The 22182-nt window shown below is 41.9% G+C and overlaps 1 protein-coding gene across 1 annotated transcript in view; it reads left to right on the forward strand.

The window, feature by feature from the left end:
* LOC135945475 (tyrosine-protein kinase transmembrane receptor Ror2-like) overlaps window positions 1-22182 on the forward strand; it is a 49241-nt gene that overhangs the window by 7768 nt on the left and 19291 nt on the right. Inside the window, exon 2 of the mRNA XM_065493193.1 lies at window positions 15198-15322. Coding sequence (XP_065349265.1) covers window positions 15198-15322 — 125 coding nt within the window. The remainder of the gene's footprint in view (window positions 1-15197; window positions 15323-22182) is intronic.

A 22182-nucleotide genomic window follows, 5' to 3' on the forward strand; every position in this document is an offset into this window, starting at 1 on the left:
CTCTCCTTTACTCGCTCCGAATGGCGCCCCATTAATTCCAACAACGCAGCCGGCGATATCGAGATTCCGGCCGATTTTTGTCTGTTTCAAAACTCGAGCAGCGCGGCTCATATACTCGAACAACATCCTGCCCCTCAAGTGCCACCGTGCGGACCAATGGCGTTGGAAGTGACTACAATAGTGTCTATGCAGTGGATTTGATCCGTTGTTTCACCGTTTACTCGCAGAGGAAATTGCACTTTTTCAGCCAGGGAAAAGTTGGGTGCTTGCTTATACTGTGCGCGCACTTTTTTCTACGTGATGCAATTTAAAGCAAAAATCGTTACTAAACCAATGGTTGCTTTTATTCGGTCTGAGATTTGAATGCAAATCTAGCCAGTTTATGATTTTTCCAAAAAGAAATTTTAGGTTTCTGTTTTTTGTTAAAAAAAACCTAAGTATTAGTTTAAAAAAGCAAAAAATGTCCCCAAAAAGTTTTCTCGCTGCATAAAAAAATCATGTTTATTTAAATAAAGTTGAGATTGAAGTAGTTTTAATTCATTACAAAGATATCAGTTCAGTGAGCGCAAAAATATTGTAATTAAAATTCTCACATTGACTTGGAGTTTATTCCAATTAAATTTTAATAATTCTTGTCATGAGCACATTTCGTCGAAACACATATTAAAATAGATAAATCAAAGTTATTAAGAGAGCAAAACATGCTTTATTCTCCCCCATCCCTTTTATCTGCTCAGAAATTTAATATTTTCTGCCATCTACAATCAAGTTAGTCTACAGGCATCTTAATCGCTTCATGCCCCCTCAAATCAGAATGCCAGAGAAGCGTTTGCCTCTCAGTCTCGCGGGAGTTGGTGCGCATTAAATTTTAAAATTTTAATTTCGCACCCTCTTTCTCGTTTGCTGGAACAGTTAACGCTGGGTAATATCTGCTAACTTGCCGCGCAACCCCCAACACTGTGGCTCGCAAATCATGAGCATTCGGGGTGTGCTGGAGAGTGTAACCGGAGCAGAGTGTGCTCGAGAGGACGTATTTCGGATGTCACGGCCTTTCCGCGCGCCCTTAATGAGTCTTAGGGGAGGCCGCTCGTCATTCTTGCCGTTCAGCAGGTAAATTGCATTATTCCGCGACGGCTGGAAAAGTCGAGTGAGTGCTACTGCTGGGGGAACCAAGTGATTCGATTTAAACCACCCTTTATGTACATTGAAAAGTCAAATCCTGTGGGAGATATTACAGGTTTAAATATTGCGTCGTCCCTCTTTGTTAGTCAAAATTCGATATAACTCCACGTTTGGCCCCGACTCTTTAATTATGCGCGGCCATTTGATTCGCACGGTGCGCATACGCAAATATTGGATGGAGCTGGCAAGCGGGCGCTTTGTTCGCAGTGTCAAACCGAGATAAATATACAGATTAAAATTTGCCTTGCGGCCATTGGGAGAAAAGCACATCTCCGTCTGTTGAATTGTAAAAAGCATATTGTACAAGGATTGGACGAGCAGACCGACGAACAGTGTCGAATCAGCACTTTTTATCCTTGGGTTACTTTGCGAATCACAGCCGGAGGGCAATTTGTTTTCTTGCATAGCGGAAAACAGCTTGTTTGGCCAAAGAGTTGCTGTTTGCGTGTTTTTGCTGGAGTTGGTGTGGAGAGATAAGAGCAAAAAAATGTACTTTCTGAACCGCAAAAATATAATGTACGCCCAAGTAACAGTGCAATAAAGCGCTTTGAATAATGTTTCCATTGAATTGTTTTGGTCGACTGATTTCCAAGCCCGAATTGCCAATACTATTTAATTATTGAGAGCAACAGCCACGAATTTAATTAAAAAGCAGCTCGCACGCTGTAATGCTTGTGTTAATAGCAAACATCGAACTGAAAAGTGCCTCGATGGAATGGACGTTCAAAGGCAAAACCGCTAAACTTTTTTACGAGTGCCCTGCCTGGCTGCCTGCCTGACGACAGACGAAATACATCCAACTCTTTTTACGAATGTCAAATGTGACGCATTCCGATCGATTTGCGAGGCCTGCGTTTTGTTTGAGCAGCAGTAAAATTTTGATGGTGCGCCTTATCATTTTCATTCGCTAAATATTTGACAATACGTCCGTCAGCCCACCCGAGGGGCCGGGCGCTTGGCCAGAAGGGCCGACGTCAGCGGGATTTCGGGTCACGTTTCACTTTTGACGTTCGCCAATACGTCAAGTGCAACCCTTTTCCATCGAAAACGAAAACGCACGGCAAACGTCGGGCAGGGAGATTTGGTGCCTCGGGAATGTGAGAGGAATGCTCAGTGATAAGGACGGAAAAGGGATGGAATTTTAAAACACACTCTCTCTCCGCCTTTTTCCCACCGCCGACCAATTTAACTCCGGACGCCAACGCCATAAATTATTCATCGGCAAACACGATGGTTTGGAAAATCCCTTCATTGCACGTTATTCTTTGCTCCCAAGCATATAGAAGGCGGGAAACAGCAGATTGTGCTCAACGCGATCAGCACCTCGTGTCGCACATTTGCATACTTTGTGACAGGTGCTCTGCACCTATGCCTACATTGTGTGGCGGAAAAGGGATGCTTCAATTGACCCAGAAAATTCAAATTCTCTATCTTCATATTTTTCAGCAAAATGTTCTGTCTTTGCACTCCTATAAAATAATTTTATCACAGGAGGAAAGTAGGGAAAATTACACTGCGAGGAGTAACAATACCTTTTGATTTACCATCTCTAATTGAAAATTATTTTTGAGAATCAATTTTTTTGTATGTATATATAGAAGATCAAAAATATTATATTGGTTGAAATTAAAAAAAAAAAGATTTGTTAAACTAAGTTCACATGTCATAAAAATTTTGGCCGTTCCTTGGTTTTTAAATTAAAAGAGGCATTAATTTTCACTTTTTCCTGAAATATCTCGCATTATTATCCAGTTTTATGCTCTCGACGAGGGTTTGGTATAGATAAAATTGTGTTTTGGAAAATGTGTTAGAGTTTTTTGTGAATATATGTTCGACGAAAACGAACATAATAAATTTTCTGCCCTATTTAAAAATGCCTCGCGGGGTCCAAACCAATTCCATTACTCGGAGGCAAAAAAGCGTCCGAATTTCCATCGAAAACATTCCAGTGCCGATTTTGTGCTAAAAGCATTCGGAAAGAGCGGCAGATTGATTAGCCGCAGTCGCCGGAATTGAATCAGCGAGTGGGTGGGCACGGGGGAAAAAAGGGAAAAGTCCCAGGCGTGAGTGATTTGTTGTGTTCGGAATTAACGATCTGACACGCAAACAAACAAAAAAAAACTCGGCGCGAATTTTCCAGCGTGCCCGCATTTGGAACGCTCATTACGGCTCAATCGGAACTCTTGGCTATTGATTGGATTGGGTGGTGTGACCGACTCGACGAAAACATTCTCATCAAAATAAACTAGTTGTTTGCTGCGCGGAGCTATCAGAGGTGAAGATGCGCGAGAGGAAAGCGAAAATAATTCCCGTTTGGTATAAAAATTGGCTGAGTGCCGGTGGGAGAAGGAGGAAAGAAAAGCTCCTCCTCGCCTTTCTAAATGCTGCTCTCCTACAATTTTCAGATACTCACTTACTGTGGATAGTGTGTGAAATGTTGGGCGGAGATGGGAGTGCTGGGCATTTTGACTATTCCTCCCGAGCTTTATAAAATGCTTTTAGTACCAAAAAGAAGACAGAACAAAGTACCATTTCCACTTTTTCCTCAATTCTGGGTCTGTTTTTACAGTGTCTGGCTAAATGAAACAATTTTTAATGTGAGGCTATGTAAATGGTATTTGATTATATACCTCTAACAACATAATTTATCAAAAATAGAGCACTGTGCGGTGTCAATTTTCATTACCATGGTAACCGCATTTTTTTAAATCAAAAACCACAACCGCACCACAACCGCATCGGTCTTGACCAAAACCGTAGTTGCGGTAACCGCAAAATTACCGCAAAACCGCAATTTATTTAATGATTTAGAACAAAATAGTTTTCTTTTGGCAAGGCTTAAATTTAATTATTTCTGCGTGCAACTCCATATCACGGGTTTTAACCATCATAATTGCAAAAACTTTTCACCGTTAGACTCGTCTTGACCTCCCCTGAGCAGCTGAAGGGTTTAGGGGTTCTTACCCTCCACCCCTATACTTTAAACTCTTCGGAAATGAACAACATTTTATAGCTCTGGATAATTTTATTAATTTACATTTTATTAAAAACATTTTTTTTTTAGTTTTGGTTGAATGGGCGGGGTGATAATTCAGTAGGAATTTAGGATGATTTTAAATGTTTTGAAGCCAAGTCGATGCAAATGGAAGCAGGTATGTTAATTTTTTTATTAAAATTGAAGCAATTGAAAGGGGATGAGGGTAAGCTCCCCATAAACACTTGGGCTGTTAGTGGAGTTCAAGGCGAGTCTAACGGTAGGAAATTTTTGCAATTCTGATTGTTGGAACCTGAGATTTGGAGGTTCAAAGAACCCAAAAAGTGGAAAAATGTCATTTATATTAAGTTATGAAATAACTATCAAGATATCCTAAAAATTACGCCATTCTGAAAAATTTGGCCCGGTTTTTAATTGCGGGCACACATTTAAGTGGCTCTTGATCCGATCAACTTGTCCACTAAAAGAAGCCCATTTATTCCATTTATGATGCATCAATAACGTTGTAGTAGTTGATTGGCTTGATATTAGATTTAACACATAATTTATTCAAAGAAAGGGGATTTTTTTAAATTTTTGGTATATTATAAAAAGTGCCGTGCCCATTCCCAGAAATTACAACAACGTTAAACATATACCCGTTACGTGGGACGCCCTACCCGTCCCGCGCGACGCCCTACCCGTTACGCGTAACGCCCTCCCCGTTACGCGTAACGCCCTACCCGTTACGCGTAACGCCCTACCCGTTACGCGTAACGCCCTCCCCGTTACGCGTAACGCCCTACCCGTTACGCGTAACGCCCTCCCCGTTACGCGTAACGCCCTACCCGTTACGCGTAACGCCCTCCCCGTTACGCGTAACGCCCTCCCCGTTACGCGTAACGCCCTACCCGTTACGCGTAACGGCCTACCCGTTACGCGTAACGCCCTACCCGTTACGCGTAACGCCCTACCCGTTACGCGTAACGCCCTCCCCGTTACGCGTAACGCCCTCCCCGTTACGCGTAACGCCCTCCCCGTTACGAGTAACGGCCTACCCGTTACGCGTAACGCCCTCCCCGTTACGCGTAACGGCCTACCCGTTACGCGTAACGCCCTCCCCGTTACGCGTAACGGCCTACCCGTTACGCGTAACGCCCTACCCGTTACGCGTAACGCCCTACCCGTTACGCGTAACGCCCTACCCGTTACGCGTAACGCCCTACCCGTTACGCGTAACGCCCTACCCGTTACGCGTAACGCCCTACCCGTTACGCGTAACGCCCTACCCGTTACGCGTAACGCCCTACCCGTTACGCGTAACGCCCTACCCGTTACGCGTAACGCCCTCCCCGTTACGCGTAACGCCCTACCCGTTACGCGTAACGCCCTACCCGTCCCGCGCGACGCCTACCCGTCCCGCAGGACGCCCTACCCGTTCCGCAGGACGCCCTGTCCGCGGGACGTCTTATCCGTGCTAAACAGTCGCATAATAAAAATGGTAAATTTTGTTTCTCAAGATTTGCGGTTTTTTGCGGTTCCACCGCAACCGCAAAAATGAAACCGCAACCGCAAAAATGAAACCGCAACCGCACCGCAACCGCAAAATTATAACCGCATCTGCGGTTGTGGTGGGCGGTTTGCGGTTTTTTAGTACCAAAACCGCAACCGCACAGTGCTCTAATCAAAAAGGAATCAAATTTTTGAATCAACCTGACACGCTAGTTCTGTTCACCCTTTCTTGCTTGGAAACTTTAATACCAGAACATTTTTGATAAAACTCCAGTGTTTTGCTTTTCGAAAGTTTCGGCCAAACAACCTCATTCTAATCACAAATTAACAAGATTTGAAATTCATTCCTAGCATTTGAATATTTACCGATTTTATGCACATTTTTAATGAATTACCGCAGGGTGGGTCCAGAGAGCGTGAGATTAGTATTCAAAATTCTATGTCAAATTAAAGATCCAGCAGCCGTGGCAAACTTTTGCTGCCCAATTAAGGCTGGAGGCGCGCTCGTCGGTCTCAACTTGGCGGCGTGTCGTTGCCAAGCGAAACGAGTACTCAAAGTTCGCCATCAAACCAAGTTAAATTGGCTGACTGGCAAAAAATTTGGTGCGGCGAAAAAATTAATTACGCCGGCGCCTCGGCGTGTTAATCACCACCACTGTCGCAGACAAAGGGTCGCCTTAATTGCACGCGCCGCGACTGTGCAGCACTACCACACTTACTTGGCAAAAACTTTGGCCGCCACTTTATAAATAACAAGATTCATTTGCATAATGACGAGAACGGAAAAATGTGCGGCAGGAGTAGATTCGATTGAATTATGCAAATTGCGAAACACCCTCCTCGGCGCGGAGGTACGATTCTCCGCGAGGGTGAAAAATGAAAAGAAACAGGTGCAGTGGAGGTAATCATAAAGTCCGTCGCCACCGCCTGCTGCTTCCTTACAGCTTTAATTAATGCCGAGGAAAACATGCGATTTCACCATTTCCACTGGAAGGGTGCAATAAATCATGCTTGGCCCTCAAGGCAACAGGCGGAAGAACATGCTTGGCCACGCCTTCTCTCTTAGTCCTTCATGATTAAGTAAGTAAATTGATCGTTTTTTAAACTTGAGACCACCAGTTTCAATGAAATGAATATTTTTGGGTTTATTCCACTTCCTTCTCCCATATTACCGCTCTCAAATTTTAAATGTAAAATCCTATCTAATGGCATATCGCAGTCATCAGTGGCATACGCAAACCAAAAGAAGGATTAAATTTTATTCAACTCTTCTAATGTTGAGTAATATTAATAAGGTCTCTTATGAACGTTTTTTAAGAGACGAAGCAAGTTTGTTTCATCTTGAGTCTAGAATTTTTCCCGGAAACAGACGCCATTAGTAAAATCATGCAGTTGCAGAGCTGCATAATATTTTCCATTGAAGTACGTTGCCTGCGAGCCACTAAAATTCCCATTTTGTTTTTTCGTATTGTAGTTGAGTTCTAAGCGCGCTTTAAAGTTTGCAACTGGCTGACTAGTCTTTTTTGCTCATTGAAAGTCGTTCCTGGTGCACTTTCCGAGAGGCAATTCGCGAGTTCACAACTTTGCCTTTCGTGCGAGCCACTCGGTTTGATTAACAGCTATGGGGGAGTTTGCATTGCATTCACAAGAGCGTATTGTCGGCTCTGCAATTTCAATTGGGCTTGATTGCGTCGTTTGCCGCATGCAATAACAGAGCGCTTCAATTGAAACCTCGTCAAGTTGGATTAGAATTTCAAGTCTGTTAATTACAGAATTCTAGGAGGTGATGGAAATTACATTTAGGGCCCGAAGACACATTGAAAATCAGATTATGTGAGTGAAACAATTTATAAAATTTGATTGTTTTAGAATTTAGAATATATATCTACTTGTAAAATGATGATTTAAAAAATTGATCCTTTTCACATTGTAAAGAAATGTCACGACTGTCACGAGATATATTTTTGTTCCTGCTACTCCGTGAAAATGGTGCTCATTTCTGAATGCCTCTGGTATGACCACCCACGCAGAAATGATGATTCGGCGTTGTGGTTATTAGTAATACTGCGAGTTTTTTTCTCCTGGGAAATATCGAACGATGGGGGCTATTGTTCTAATGCCCAATAAATTGCAGTGGTGTTCTGGTCTCGTTCACGCGGAGCAGTGTAGGAAAGACAGAAAACGTCGATGAGTTGGCAGCAAAAACGTTCAGGCGCAAAGATGAGAGCTCGTCGCCAGGATTATTCGGTGGAAATCGATGGCCGATTGCGTAAGCTGGAGGAGGGTGCGTCTAAAAATTGAAAAAGCTCTCCTTCTTGTTGACGGAAGGTTTCGGCCGGATTTGATGATGATCGCTGGTGGCAAGCTCCCAGTTGCGGAGTTGGATTAGCTCAAAATGCTGTGCGTTACTGAAAACGTCAGACTACCTGATAGTCGGACAGTTGAAAATGGAGGACGTGGATGGGAAAATCTAGGAATTATGAGGACTCTTTTCAATATGTGCTTAACTTTTTCGGAGGTTGGAACGGCGTGATAATAATACAAATAATGGCAAAACGAATAGAGTCGTAATGCAGACACTCTCCATATTATAATATTTTTAACCATTAAATCAATTTTTACTGTGCCGGAATTTAAGTTTGACCATGAGCGTTAAGTTCACATATCCTTGAATTATTCGTCAGTTAGTTGGGTAGCGCGCCCATATGTGTTATTTAATATGGAACACACAATCCCAAACCTGTATCAAATGAAGTTTCACTTTGAGCTTAAAAACAAACTGTGCGCAGCTGAAAACTTTGTTGGGCGAGCATTTGGACAATCGCAGGCAATTTTCCAGTAGAGCTAACAAGCGTGGCAGTCCCTCGTGAGGAATGCAAATGGAATCCGACAGAATCCCCGCAGTGCGCCGGAATAGTGGAGCGCGGAATTCGCGGAATCCCGCATCTCATTCCGGCTTGTTTGCCCATTACGACTGGCCAAGGGGGCCACCGCTTGGTCCCTTTTCTAATTTCGCTGGCCAAATTAGCCGACGAGATGGACACGCAGATAATCTCTGGAGCAGCAGTAGCCAGCATCTGCCTCCCAGCTACTCATATAGGGCGCCTTAGGTGCGATGAACTCGCGACTCTCTATGTATTCAGTGCACGCTTCCGTCCCGGGGTAGTGCGAAAGAATATATTTACTGATCTACATTTAACTGTCTCTATCAGAATGTTTCAAAACGTAATCACCGTAATATTTAGCATCAGAGGCAGAGGCCCCAGCCTGCTAATTTTGGGTCACGTGTCCAGCCGTCAGCCCCTGGTCAAAAAATCGAAAAATAGCTAATATCTCTAGAAAAATTTGGTATCTTAGTGATTATGCACAGTCAAACTTGGCTTTTTAAGGTATGTGAGCCATGTCAGCCTCCGCCGGGCTAAATTTGGCTTAAACAGGGCAGCCAGCCACTTTTAAAAATTACGCGGCTGAGACCTCAATTTAAGCAAGTAGTATTGGTTAATTGGTCAATTTAGTAAGTAGTTTTCAGACATCAAATTCCTCAAACTGTAATGAAAAAACGCTGCAGAAGACCTATTGATTCGTTTATTTTCCATAAAAGATTTTCAAAATTAGTTTAATTCATCAAAATTGAACTTTTGACATTATTTTTTGCCAAATTGTTTGTTAAATAACAATGTGTCAAAATTTAACACTGGTGGCACCGATTGAGATTAGATTAAAAAAGTAATGTGTTTCACATCCCCTTTTTTCCACTCGCAGTGGAAATTTGGAGCGCACGGCGGACGAGTGCGGCTTTAAAAAGCACGCTTGGGAGGCCGCGAGGCTCAAAATTTAATAATAACCACTGTGCCTGACCAAATTATGGTGAAAAACGGCTCATATGCGTGTGTGAGCTTGGAATGATGCTCTTTAGTTTTATGGAGTGGTGTCGGTGGCTCGGACGAGATCAGCCCGCTCGATATTATCTGTGCCTCCCACGACAGGATTTGCCGCCTGAAACGAGATCTTTCTCTCTTCTTTCGTGTAACAGCTGCTGGGCCCGGCCTCGGGATTAAATTTTTGCCGAGTGTGTTTCGCTGCCTTAATTTGCGCCTGGACCATTTTATTTGAATTCCGGCTAGCGGAGGAAGCAATAAAAAGCTCGATCTCCACTGCTCCGGGGTAATTGCTGCACTTGAAGCACCCGAAGGAAATTGGCTGGAATTCGCTCCGTTCGGACAGCAAGCAGGGCCGCCAACTGGCACGACGGTGGAGCGGATTACTTTTGTGGCATTGCTGCTATGTGTAATCTTTTATAATCCACTCAAAATGGAAAGCCGATTAAGAGATGTAATTTGGCAAGTGGTACAGGGGAGTATTCAGAGCAAAAATGCTGCATTTTGGAAATCCTACAAAAATCACTAAACTGCCTTGATCATGCAATGATATTAAATATTTTTAATTCTCCCCCAAAAATCATGGATTTTATAAGAGCTGTTATGGACTTCTTGCAACAGTAAATCTTTTACCATTAACAAAATCATTGGGTTTGAGATAATTGGCGTCATCTTATAACCTATTTTGCAATATTTAAACCACATTTTAAATTACTTTTAAAAATCTCCAACTTAAAAAGATATCTGATCAACTTTACTAGATAAAAGTTTAATAAGTGAATGAGACAACCTGTTAACTAATTGTTGCTCATTTTTCTGGCTTTTGAAATTAATTTATTTTTTAAGGCTGAAAACCGTGCCAACTGAGGGATAGAAAAGCAGCCAACCCCACAATTAGTCAAAATGTAATCGCAGGCACACCAAAGCGAAACACACGCCGTGTCATAAAGCAGAGTTTTGCGCGCAAATGTTTGCGCAGCGGGTGGCGAATACGCGATAAATTGAGTAACGGACGGCAGGATTTGTTCGGTATGAATGGAGCTTGTGTCTCGACGAGAGATGACATACACGCGCGCGCTCGCAAATTTCCACAAAAGCCGGCAGCCGTCCCCCATTATATGGCGGGCGGCGGCATTGAAATGCGGCACAATGTGTACGCACATGCATGCCCTATGTACACTAACTGAGTTGGATTCCGAACGCGAAGGGTGGATTTTGATTGTACTAGCTGCCAACTCAAATTAACTCTAAATCATTGAATAACCCAACAACCAACACAGCTTGAAATCAATTCAGGTTGATTTTAAGATTAAATATTTGTAATTTTAAGCGTTCTGACGTAGTTTCTGATTATTTCAATGTTACTAACTATCCTCCGATTACATCCGATTATTACAAAATTTGGTTGGTATATAATTGTAGATATTAAATTAAGAGCTCATTAATATTTCTAGTTTTTGAAACTGTTCATAACTATTCGCACATAACCACGGAAGGATTGTAACAGACATTTGTTTTCCTCAGCACACTTATGAACCCAAGCAAGGCCAATTGGTCCCCGGAAATCTGAGAGGACCCCTTACGTAATTTGATCGTTACGACGCTCAATCTTCAGCAGCCTTCTTGAGTTTCCCTTTGAGCAAGGCTGCAATATTTACTTTCACTTTTCTTTGGAAGGTCCGTGCTCCTTATTTTCTCTCCCTTACAACATCCATTTATAACAGCGCATATTGTGATGGTTCTAATGGCGCAAAATTCCGAAACTTTTTGCCGCTTGAAGTTTTATTATTAGATTTCCCTTTTTATGCTTTCTTTGTCGCTTCCGCGGCTCAACACACACACCCCAATGGCATTTACGTCGAGAGGAAAATAACGCGTGGCGTTTTATTGTCGGCCGCAGAGCACCAACATGGCAGTGATATGTACAAATTCGGCGGCATGCGCTCTAGTTTCATCTCGTTCCGCACTCTATTTCCGGACAGACTTTTCGGCACTCGCTGTGTGCAGCCGAGCGCGGACGATTGTCGCAGACTAATTGCTAATTTACTCGCCAACGTCGTTGCCAATTAAGCTGCCCGTCTTTCATTTCTCGTCCGAGTTTCATTAAAAAGGAGCTAGTCTTTCTCCCCGCCGGCTTGCGATTAGTCTTGACGTGGCTCGACAAGACCATCAGCACATTGGCTTGTGATGTAATAAATTAAATTTTTCTGCCGAGGACAGCTCACTTCGCTTTTAATTTTGTCAGTGTCAAGGAGGCTCTTGCTGCTCTTCCTCCCTTTCCGCACAAGTCTCATTCCATTCTTTATTTTATTTATAAAAGAAAAATATCACGATTGACTGAAATTTTGATTTTTTTATTGGTCTTAATTAGGTTCAAGTTCTAAAGTATTTATCAATACAATTCCAATCTTAATTATTTGATTTGAAATGAGATGAAATGGTGCATATTTTATTTTAATTTGGAATCAAAATTCAAATTGCAACTGAAGTTTAATCCGAGATAATCTGAATTTTTTTATCAAGGATAATCCATGATAGGCTATGAAAATATTTCATTTCAGTTCTCCATGTTTAAATTACTATCAAAACGTACTCAGCGTGTGATGTGTCTCCTGGTGTGTCGCAGATGCGTCAATCACTCACAATTGTCAGGATTGTGAACCATTTCTTGGGCCATACTGCAGGCGGTTTCTGCGCTCGCCTCGTTTTCTGTCAGTTAGCACAGCAGACATCTTCTCTGTGGCTCATAAGTGGCGCAGCAAATGGGCTGACGTTGATTGATTGATGCCGAGCGCACTGTGTGAGCATCCACAGCCCTTTATTCAGGCTTCTCAGGGGCTGCTTGCTGATTTCAATTTGAGCCCGTCTGCCCGCCCGCCTGCATGCTCGACTCAATCAAATTAGCAAGTAAATTAATCTCGTTCCACTGCAGAGTGGATCGCTTTCGAGTGCCGCGTCCGATTGCAAACCATGAATGAGCAAACATGGGCTGAGTAAAATTTCAGAGGGTGAGCGTTGCACCCGCTGAATGGCTGCCTTTTGATGCGGTTATCTCCGATATCCTGGAATTCCACTCGGGAATACTAATCTCTGGGAATCACCGGGAAAACTAATCTCTGGCGTTAAAGGAAAATTATGCTATCGCATTCAAAATTTACTTGCTTATTCCTTGCTTGGATGCAAATTTTGATTAATTATTCAACACAACAAAGTCCAATAATTGTAGCCTGACTCCCTCTCAAATAACTAGCTAACAAGCACTTACATAAAATGTATGAATTTTTGTTGCCAAGAGGCACCATGTTTATTCCATTACCCAGTATTTTTTGTTTATTTCTTCGAAAGTCGCAATGGATGGTGACAACTAATCCATTTGTCTATAACAGTGGAATTTTTGTTTAGTTTGCATTATGATATTTTGTAAAATTTCTTGCGTTCGCTGGATTCATTTTGCCGTTAATCCTGTGCCTTATGAATACGCTAAACCCCAACATAATGTCTCATTCTTAAATGGCACACCAAGTGCACGTTCGCTTAACACCACATTCATTTTATTAAAAGCCCATTTCTTGGCTTTCAAAATGACCAAGCAGAAAATTACGCCTTTCCGTACGCTGCTTTTATACAAGAATTAACTCAGCAACCACATCGTATCTGGAGAATGAAAACGCTTTTGTTTCAAGCCATGGCGAACTCAATTCCAGCTGGTAGAAAATTCTCTGCGCCCTGGCTTTTTCCATCCAGTGCCCCCGATTCTACTGCTTCCCAACTTTATGTGTGTAATTCTTTGCCGGCTGGCTAAATGAAAAGTTACGACGCCAACCTACTCGCAATGCTTGCTTATATATTATATAAAAAAACTGCTGCACCGTTTTTCAGGAAACTGCTTGCATTGACGGCACTCGTTGCGTTGGCACAAATTGAATTTAATTCCTGGCTCGCTAAACTTGAAAATGCTCAAATCTTTGTAATTAAACTCGCATGCGTTATTTTACGTCAAATGCTGATGCGAATCACATTAACCTGATTCGTGGCACAGCAAAGCGTCCAAGTGAATTTAGCCAAGCGTGCATCTGTTTGCGGCTTAGTGCAAATACGCCAGCAACATGGCGGCTTTCCTGCTCTCGTCGCCATCAAATTCGCTTCTTGCTCCGGGAAACGCACATTATGTCGAAAGTACCCGGGCAAATAATAACAACTCTATATTTTTGGAGTCACTCAATTTATTTGAATCAAAACTAATGAATTACCTTGTTACCAAAAATTTGTAGCCGTACTTTGTTAGTAATTAATGAGAACATAACAGATATTTTTTCTCAAGATAATTAAGTTGGATCAAAAAGCCAGTAAGCCTATTCTCAACGTTACACTTGCTTCTTAATTACCACTAGCACTCATTTTATGGCATAAGTAAAAATTAAGCAACAGCAGGGGAATCAAACTGATACTATATTAAATCAGAAAACTAATTGAAATTAAATTTTCGGGCAGATTTAAAATGAAGGGACTTGAGTTGGCGACCCTCTCAGCCGCGAGTTTCGCACTACTTGATGCTGAGTTTCGGCAGTCTGCCGCTGTACACGCAAATTAGAGTAAGCTGCGTGCGTATGTACTGCGGCCAAATCCATTGTATGCCATTTGGTGCGTGAGAAAGTGAGCATGGCGGCAGTCGTCGCTGCGCCACTGGCATTTTGTTGCACTCGTGATCGTTCGCTTGAATGTCCTGGCTTACGGTCGACAGTTACGAGTGTGCAATTTATGACGACCCCAACAAAAGCAGTGTGCTTGAAGAAATTCTCGAAATCCACCGTTCAACGCAGGAGGAGATATTTCTGTGCAACTCACTCTATCTAGAAAAATACTCACTTCCTTAACACGTAGGATCAGAGTGGAAACTTATAATTTAATTTTTCAGATCTATTTTGGGCTCTATAGAAATTAGTGTCGAATATAAGTTGAAAATTTATAAGTGGATCACTGAGAGGATATTAAAAAAGATATTAGATCTATTAAAATAATCTAACTCTAAACAGTGACTATTTGAACAGGACGTAACTCGCGAATTGGAGCGTAATGGTTTCTGAAAATTTAAAAAAGTGCTCTTATCTGCTGGGAAATGGAAACAATTGTCAAAACTTCTGAAAACTTTTACTCTATCAATTGACACACCCTTAATGAAAAAAATAATTTTCTAAATAAATTGTTTCAAATGCTTAAAAATTGATGATTCTGGCTCATTCAATATTAAGTACAAGCATAATAGCGGCTTCAGAAACTATGATTGATAACCGGTTTTGTATATCCCTGACTATTTTACTACTCTTTATCGTGCAACGGGCGTCCAGATTAAATATAAAATTTTGTTTTGGAGCCAGATCCATATTTTTAGTCTCTGCTACACAAGGAAATTTCCAACAAGTATGAAAATATATTCCTTTCGAAAAATATGCACTCCAATATCTGCGAGCTTTTAAAAAGTTTGAGGCTTTTACAAAACTCGCTGATCAAATATCCGTCGGGCTGAAGTTTTACATCAATCTCTCTGTCTCTCAAGATAAAATGTGCAAGTCGTCGTCGGAAGCACTTAACTGATTGTTCCTGCCAGCGCTCGAATTCAGTTGCACTGATTTACCGCTTTTGGCTTGTTTCAGGCGAAGCTCGCATCTCGGAGCACCCGACGGACATGTCAGTGACCTACGGCACTCAACTCGAGTTCATGTGCATCGGCACGGGCATCCCTGCGCCTGCCATCAAGTGGTTCAAAAACGGCGAACCGGTATGTAAAAGGGCTGCTGGCTGGCTGCTCGTGTTTTATCAGGCTGAAAGCTGACGAAAGGCCGTTTGTTTGCTCCTGCGTAAGCGTCTGCAGCCCAACTCAAACAGGCACACCACCGCTTTAATTGGCACGTGCGCAAACATTTTTTTTGCACGTCCATGAGCGAACTGCAGTGCGGCTTTTCCTTCCCGGCTGCCTGTGGTCCCTAAAAGGGGTTTTCAGAGAAAGGGATGTTACGCGCCTTATCTTTTTCCAGCGTAGATGCTTTGGAAGCTGTTTTCTTTGGTGCCCATGGCGATAAACCGGAAAGTTATTTAGTTTTGAGGCTCTAGATTTTAGAATTTTTCTCGTTTCGTAATACTGGGTGTTGAAAACATGCGAAAAAATGCAATGTTCTTTTTAAATTAACCGTTGAAATATTTAAATTTCACTTTGTGAATCAAGGACTTCCATTTTTATGACTCTAGACTCTCTCCTGGGACTGCTTGAATTTGTTTTAATCTCGTCCGTTTGTTTCTGCAGCCTGTTTGCGAACCGGCCAGCTAAAAAATCTCTTCGTATCGCACTCACAAGCCGCCAAGTTCATTTGCATCTCTAAAGAGAATGTTGTCACGGACAGTGTTTCTGAGTCTGAGTAACAGTTTTATTTGCTTTGCAAAGTTAAAATGTTAACGCAGCACCGCTTCCAGCCGGAAAATGGTTTTTGCTTCAACTTGGCGTCTGGGCTTTTACATTCGGCAGAAAGCACTCACATCGTGCCGAAAATTCGCCTGTCAGCCGTTTCATCTCTGCTCAGGCCAAGAAGGAAATTGAATTTGTAGATTATTCAACTCGCCCGTCACAAAACCACGAGAAGTTTACCATTTAGTTAGAGTGTTTTATATTTTAAATATTTTATGTTGCAAAAACAAAATTTGCATATTTTTTATGTTTTTGGGGTTTGAATAAATGGTTGAAGGAATGACACGTTACGATACCTATTGTAAGTCAAGACGAGTATGGTTTTAAAAAATTCCACGTTGTATCCGAGATTATATTTGTCGCTTTACATTTTTAGAAACCTGGAATGCATTATTTATGCTTTTCTGATTAAATAATTAAAAATAAGCAAAATATTCAAGTTCTCTTACTGTCTTTTAGAGTTATTGGCTCTTTACAAAAAATTTAGCGAAGACAACAAATTGAAAATTCAACATGTCTTCTAAAATTGATTCAAAAATCAATTCTATACATGGCCTGCCCACAGAAAACCTTTTTGCTCAACAAAATGAGTTTAACGGTGTCCAAAATTTTCCATTTCAAACCAGTCTCGATATTGCCTACAACCTAATTTATAAAAAAATTTGTGGTTTATCAGCGAACTTAACCTTTCAAAATGTCAAAAAATATGTATTCAGAGCCAGAGGTCCCTGTCAGAAATTTCCACCACTCATAAAAGGAGCCACTTTTGCTTGAATACGTATTCATTTAATTGCAAATTAAGGCATCCACAAAAAAATACATATTCAGATTACTTCTTAAAATTTGATTAGCATGTCATTGTGAGAAATTCTAAGGAACTAAATGAAAAGCGTAAAACCGCTTTCTTAGCCGACTTTGAAACGCTTTAAAACAACCGTTTTGCCCCATTTGCCTTGAATCGAGTCAATTCTGTGAAAGGCTAAGCAATAGCTAGTGTCTAGAATCGTCAGTTCCAGAAGAGTAAACCGAGCCAATTACATTTCACAACAATGAGACTTTCGCAGAGTGCGAGGGCACGGCCAATTTGCTCGCAGGGAAGAATCGTCGGCTCCTCCTACCCACCTACCCACCCAGCCGCACCGCTGCGTTGCCATGGCCAAGACAAAGGCGTGCACGCGATGTAATTAATTTATCGGGCATAGCATTCCTCGCCGTCCGAGCTGAGAGCACAATTTCAGCCGGTGGAATCCGAAAGGAAAATATTTTGGGTCGCATACCTTTTGCGTATACCTTTTCGGCGGCGGCGGTAGCGTGCAAACATGCCCTGCTGTGCATGCCATGCCGCCTGATGAAAATGTAAACGAGCCGCGCGTTGCTGCCGAGCGGAATTTTAAACGGCCGCTTTCAATTCGGCGTTGCGCCGGCCGGATTTCGAGCCTAACGAGCGAACATCTCTGCGGGGCTGCTGCGAAATAATGAACTTCCTGGGTCGACGTGCCGCGCCATTTCGAACGCTACGAAAAATATTTTCATCCTTTATTTTTGGAGGCAAAATGGTTGTAGAGCTAATTAGCTCTTTTGTTCTGTCAGACGGAATTTGTTTTGGTTTTCTGAATTCACGTAATTTTAATCTAAAATAATCATGCTCTTTAGAAATTTCAAAATTTCCGGCTTTTTGTTCCAAAACAAGGACGTAATGAAAGATAAAAAAAAACATTTGTTTGTGGGAGGAAAAAAGCTCTTTTACGTCGTTGTGGGTTGAAACAAAATTTTCCTCTGCTGAGTAAGGCGGCGAACTGAAAGCCCTCAGGGACGAAAAGTGCCCGACGACGTGTCGTTTGCCGCGCGGTCAGAGATTTGCATCGAACGAGTCTCTGTTTGCTTGTTGTTTACGCAGTCACAAGCTCATTTGCCGGGCCGTTCGGTCTCCCGCGGGACTGCTTTCCTGCTGATGAGCCGCCTCCTCGGCTCGATTTTTACGAGCTAGCTTTCCCGCCCGACACTCCGCCGCTGCCGGTTGCATAACTGCCGATGCGGCAGGCGCTTCTCTGCTGCTGCCGCTGCGAACTGGAGATGATATTGAATTCGGGCAGCGGGCGGAAGAAGCAGCCAGCGTCGCCGCTCGGCCGAACCAATTGGGCAAATTGATTAAAATGGCCGAGGGTGAGCGGCAGGTGAGAAAAAGTGCTGATTTTTTATACCGTCGCGCCCGGTTTTATTACCAAAGATGATCTTGCCTTCGCTTTTGGTGGCATCCATATCAGAAACCTGTGTTGGAGTCGATATAGACTTGATATTTTCTGTAGATTTTATTTAAAAAATGTCGTTGCTTTTTTGGTTCAAGCAATTATTCTCAGATTTATCAAGTTTTTACATATCCCGTGATTGAAAGTTTTATTGCTTAATCGTCCATTACGTACTGTTTTCATTAAGAGGCTTTTATTTGAATCGAAAGATGTCTGATTTTCACTAGTCAGATAAAGCACTGAACTTATTTATTTATGCTACACTGCTAAAATATTTGGCTCTTATATCGTTTATTCTGTTAAGGTAATTAAAATTATTTTTTAAATACAGCATTGATCCTACCAATCAACTAAGTTTAGTGTTGTATAAAGTGACCAAGACTTGGCTGAAAATTCAGTCGTAAATTCGAAAATTTGGCAAAATTGTGTTTCAAGAACGTGTTTTATGTGACATATGTATTAATTGATAGGTAATATTTGACATTCGAAAGAAATCCTGTGCCTCTGTGATATTTTAACACTTAATCGTAAAGGAAAATATTTTTCAAAATATTCAAGGTTGACTAAGATTCACGTGTTGTTGTGCTGTTCTAAACGTTTGATTTTAAGATGTCCAAAATACGTTATTAAATTGTTTTTCATTATTTAATTGTTTGAAATTTTAGAAATGGAATTGAGTAATTTTTCCGGTCATAGTCTTAACATTTGGGGACCAATTCTGGAAAGTTATAAAACATTTCTGACTTCAACCCAATGCCACAAGGAGTGTTTTCTTTGGACCTCCATTACTCAAATAGAAAAGTTTCCCTGATGATTTTAGATAACAACAACGAGAAATGCACAAATGCAATCAATAATTCACCACAAATAAAAGCGTAACATCGTAACATCAATAAGTCATTAATTTGAAACAAACTCTCAGCATTGATTAAATTCTGTTCAATTCGATCACACCTGATCAATCAAAGTTTCCCAGCAAGAAGAGAATTGAGCCTCATTTTCCAGTCTAATAAGCCGCGCACTCGGCAGACCGGAAAAGTATAACGCCTCATTCAAAGGCAGTTGGGCAACGTGCACGCAGGCAAATTCGATTTACGCCTAATTGATTCTTGCAGCAACCGTTCTCGCGCAAATGCACGAGAGGGACGTATCAAAGGCGACACCCGATTGCATTTCTCTCCTCTGGCGAGATCCAATTCGGTTTCTCCACTCTCGCGAAAATCGAGTTGCGGTGGACGCCTTTGATTCCCGGTGCAAAAGGTCGGCGGCGCTCAGCGGTGGTGGTGGCGGCGGCGGGCGCGAACGAATACTCGTTTTGCCAGGCGAAGAATCCCCCGGGGTGCTCATCTGGCGCGCCAACCGCCCGGCTCGATAGGCGCTTTTATGCCGAAAGGTGCAACATCAAAAAGCATAAGTGCCGCTCGCGAGCGAGAGAGCGAGCAAGAGCACTCTCTCTGGTTTCAGCAGGTGCCGCACAGCCCAAGCTCTCGTTATTTTGTATTATCATTCGAGTGCTTCTGCAGAGTAGCGCAACGCCGGAAGTATCAAGTTTGACTCGGCTCAGGCCCGTCTGACACGGCGAATGTGCTCCATCTAGCAAACGGGAACGGCGAAATTAGCATATTCTGATTTGGAACCAAATGAGGAACGACTCGCTTTGCAATCGATCTGCCCCACAGCTCTTTTAAAATAATATTTTTCATATAAAGATGAAAAAGCATTTATTTTCAAATTTTTGGCTCAATATAGTTCAAAATATTTGCTTTTTAAAACAATTTTAAAAAAAGATGTCATGAAATATAATTTTTGAGATAGCTTTTCTGCAAAAAAAAAAAAAATTATATGTTAATAAGCAGATAAAATCCAAATAAAAATATTTCAATGGATATGTTTTGCAAATTTAGTCTATTTCTGGGAAATTTTGTTGTTTTGGAGTCAAATAGCAAATTTGAGGTGGGCTTAATTTGCTTCAAGTTCATGCTTATTTAATGTGCATTACTAGTGCCCACCAGAAAAATAATTGTGTAAACTAATCAGCCAAAAGACTTTAATTAGAGGACAAAATCCTCGATTTCAAAATTTCACTGTTAAGTTTTCAGGTATTTACTATCACAATAATAACAAATCAATCTTCTATCAAGTTAATTTCAGTCAAAACATATTCTTCGTTGCGGGGGCAGTATCTTTTCTGGACTGTGCTTCCTCCAACGAGGCCCATGACCCCTTGACCCCATGTTATTCGTCAGCGATGTTAGGACACGGAGTTTTCGCTATCAGGGTGTCGCCCATCTCAAAAGAGGCAAACCGGAAAAAGGTTGAAATTTTGAACCGAAAAAAGTAATGGGAAAGCCATTAAACAGAGAGATACGTCTTGTTAATGCAGCTAGCAAACTTTGGGTCAAGCAAAACCGCTTGGATCCTATTTTTTTATTTTTGCTTGAAATGAAAGTATATTTATGAGACGTGGCCAGTCCTTTTAGGGTCTGCCACTTTTGAGGCCTCTGAGACGTATATTTTTCAGCCTCTCGTTTGCCCAGGAGGCAAGAGGCGAACGTGCACTCAAACTAGCGAACCCCAGGTGGGGCCTCTTTTTCGGAAAGCCCTTTCTGAGCCGAATACCCGCCCCTGGAGGACGCTTGCGCGTATCTTTCCCTGCTGCACCTGCCAAAATGAAGAAGGGCCCGCAGCAAGGCCAAAGATCACAATGCGCCGGGCGAAATGGAGTCGAGATTGCCAGCCTCTATATAGGCAATCCCGATTTTGCCCTTCTCAAAGGAGCGATTTTGTAATGCATTACTACTTTTTAGGGTCGTGAGAAATAGTGATATAATATCTATAAAATTTTACACTCTTGTGGATGAAATTCACTTAATTCTTTGTGAAATGTTCTTTAAAAAAATACCTTGTAATATTCAAGGAGCCAAGAATCACAATGTTACTTTTGCATTTCAATGTCACAGTTTTAGAACCATCAGCACCTCACTATAATAAAAAATATGTTAGCTTCTCTTAACCACATAGATGACGTTTGTTTACACTAAAAAAGCTACCATTTTCAACGATCTATTGTTAATGACCTTTGACCCGTTAAGGAGATATGGCCCGTGAAATTCAAAATGTTTTTCTTCCTTCACTCCCCCTTAAGTATTTCCCTTGATACAGCGTTCTTATCGGCGGTGAGGCGCTCGGTAGCAAGGATCGGCGTATAAACCGCATAAATCACGGTCTTAGCGTCCAATTTGCGACGGCAGCGCAACTTTGAATTACGACATCGTCGATGGCAGGGTCGAGTCGTAAAGCTTTTCGCCCGGTGATGATCGCCTCGGTATAGCTCGTGTCGCCAAACATAAACAACGCTGGACGGTTGGAAAGCGGCGAATCTAAAAGCGAGTGAAGAGAAGAGTGCCAATTTTAATTTGAAACTCGTAATCATTTTGATGTTTGGAACCAGATTCAATTTACGCTTAATTATACTAATCTCGGGCCCAGAGCCGCTGTAGAGGGGCTGTTTTATTACCCTTTAGCGGATCAAGTTGTATGCAACATCTTGACAAGTGCCCAACTTTGTTGCTCTCCACAGTCTTCTCAGCTGGTTAAAATTTAGAACAAACTTCTGTATAAGACGCTTTTGTTTGGCTTTTTGGGAAGTCGCACGGTCCGTAAAATAATCTTGCTGAAAGTCCGAGGTGAAAATAAGACGCAAGCATACTACACTCAGAAAGCTATATTTCTATGCTTCATCCTACAAAAAAGTGGGACTTTTCCTTTCATTATCATATTTTTAGTTCAACGATTTTGAGAAAGCTTCTTATAATTGATTTGGGCTTCAAGGGGGCACAAAATGTCATTGGAGAATAAACCCGACTTGCTAAAATACGATTGCATATAATGAAACGAAATAAAAACATTTCTAAACGCGCAAGTTTAAATTTT

This window comes from Cloeon dipterum, chromosome X (assembly GCF_949628265.1).
Source record: "Cloeon dipterum chromosome X, ieCloDipt1.1, whole genome shotgun sequence".
Classification (NCBI taxonomy): Eukaryota; Metazoa; Arthropoda; class Insecta; order Ephemeroptera; family Baetidae; genus Cloeon; species Cloeon dipterum.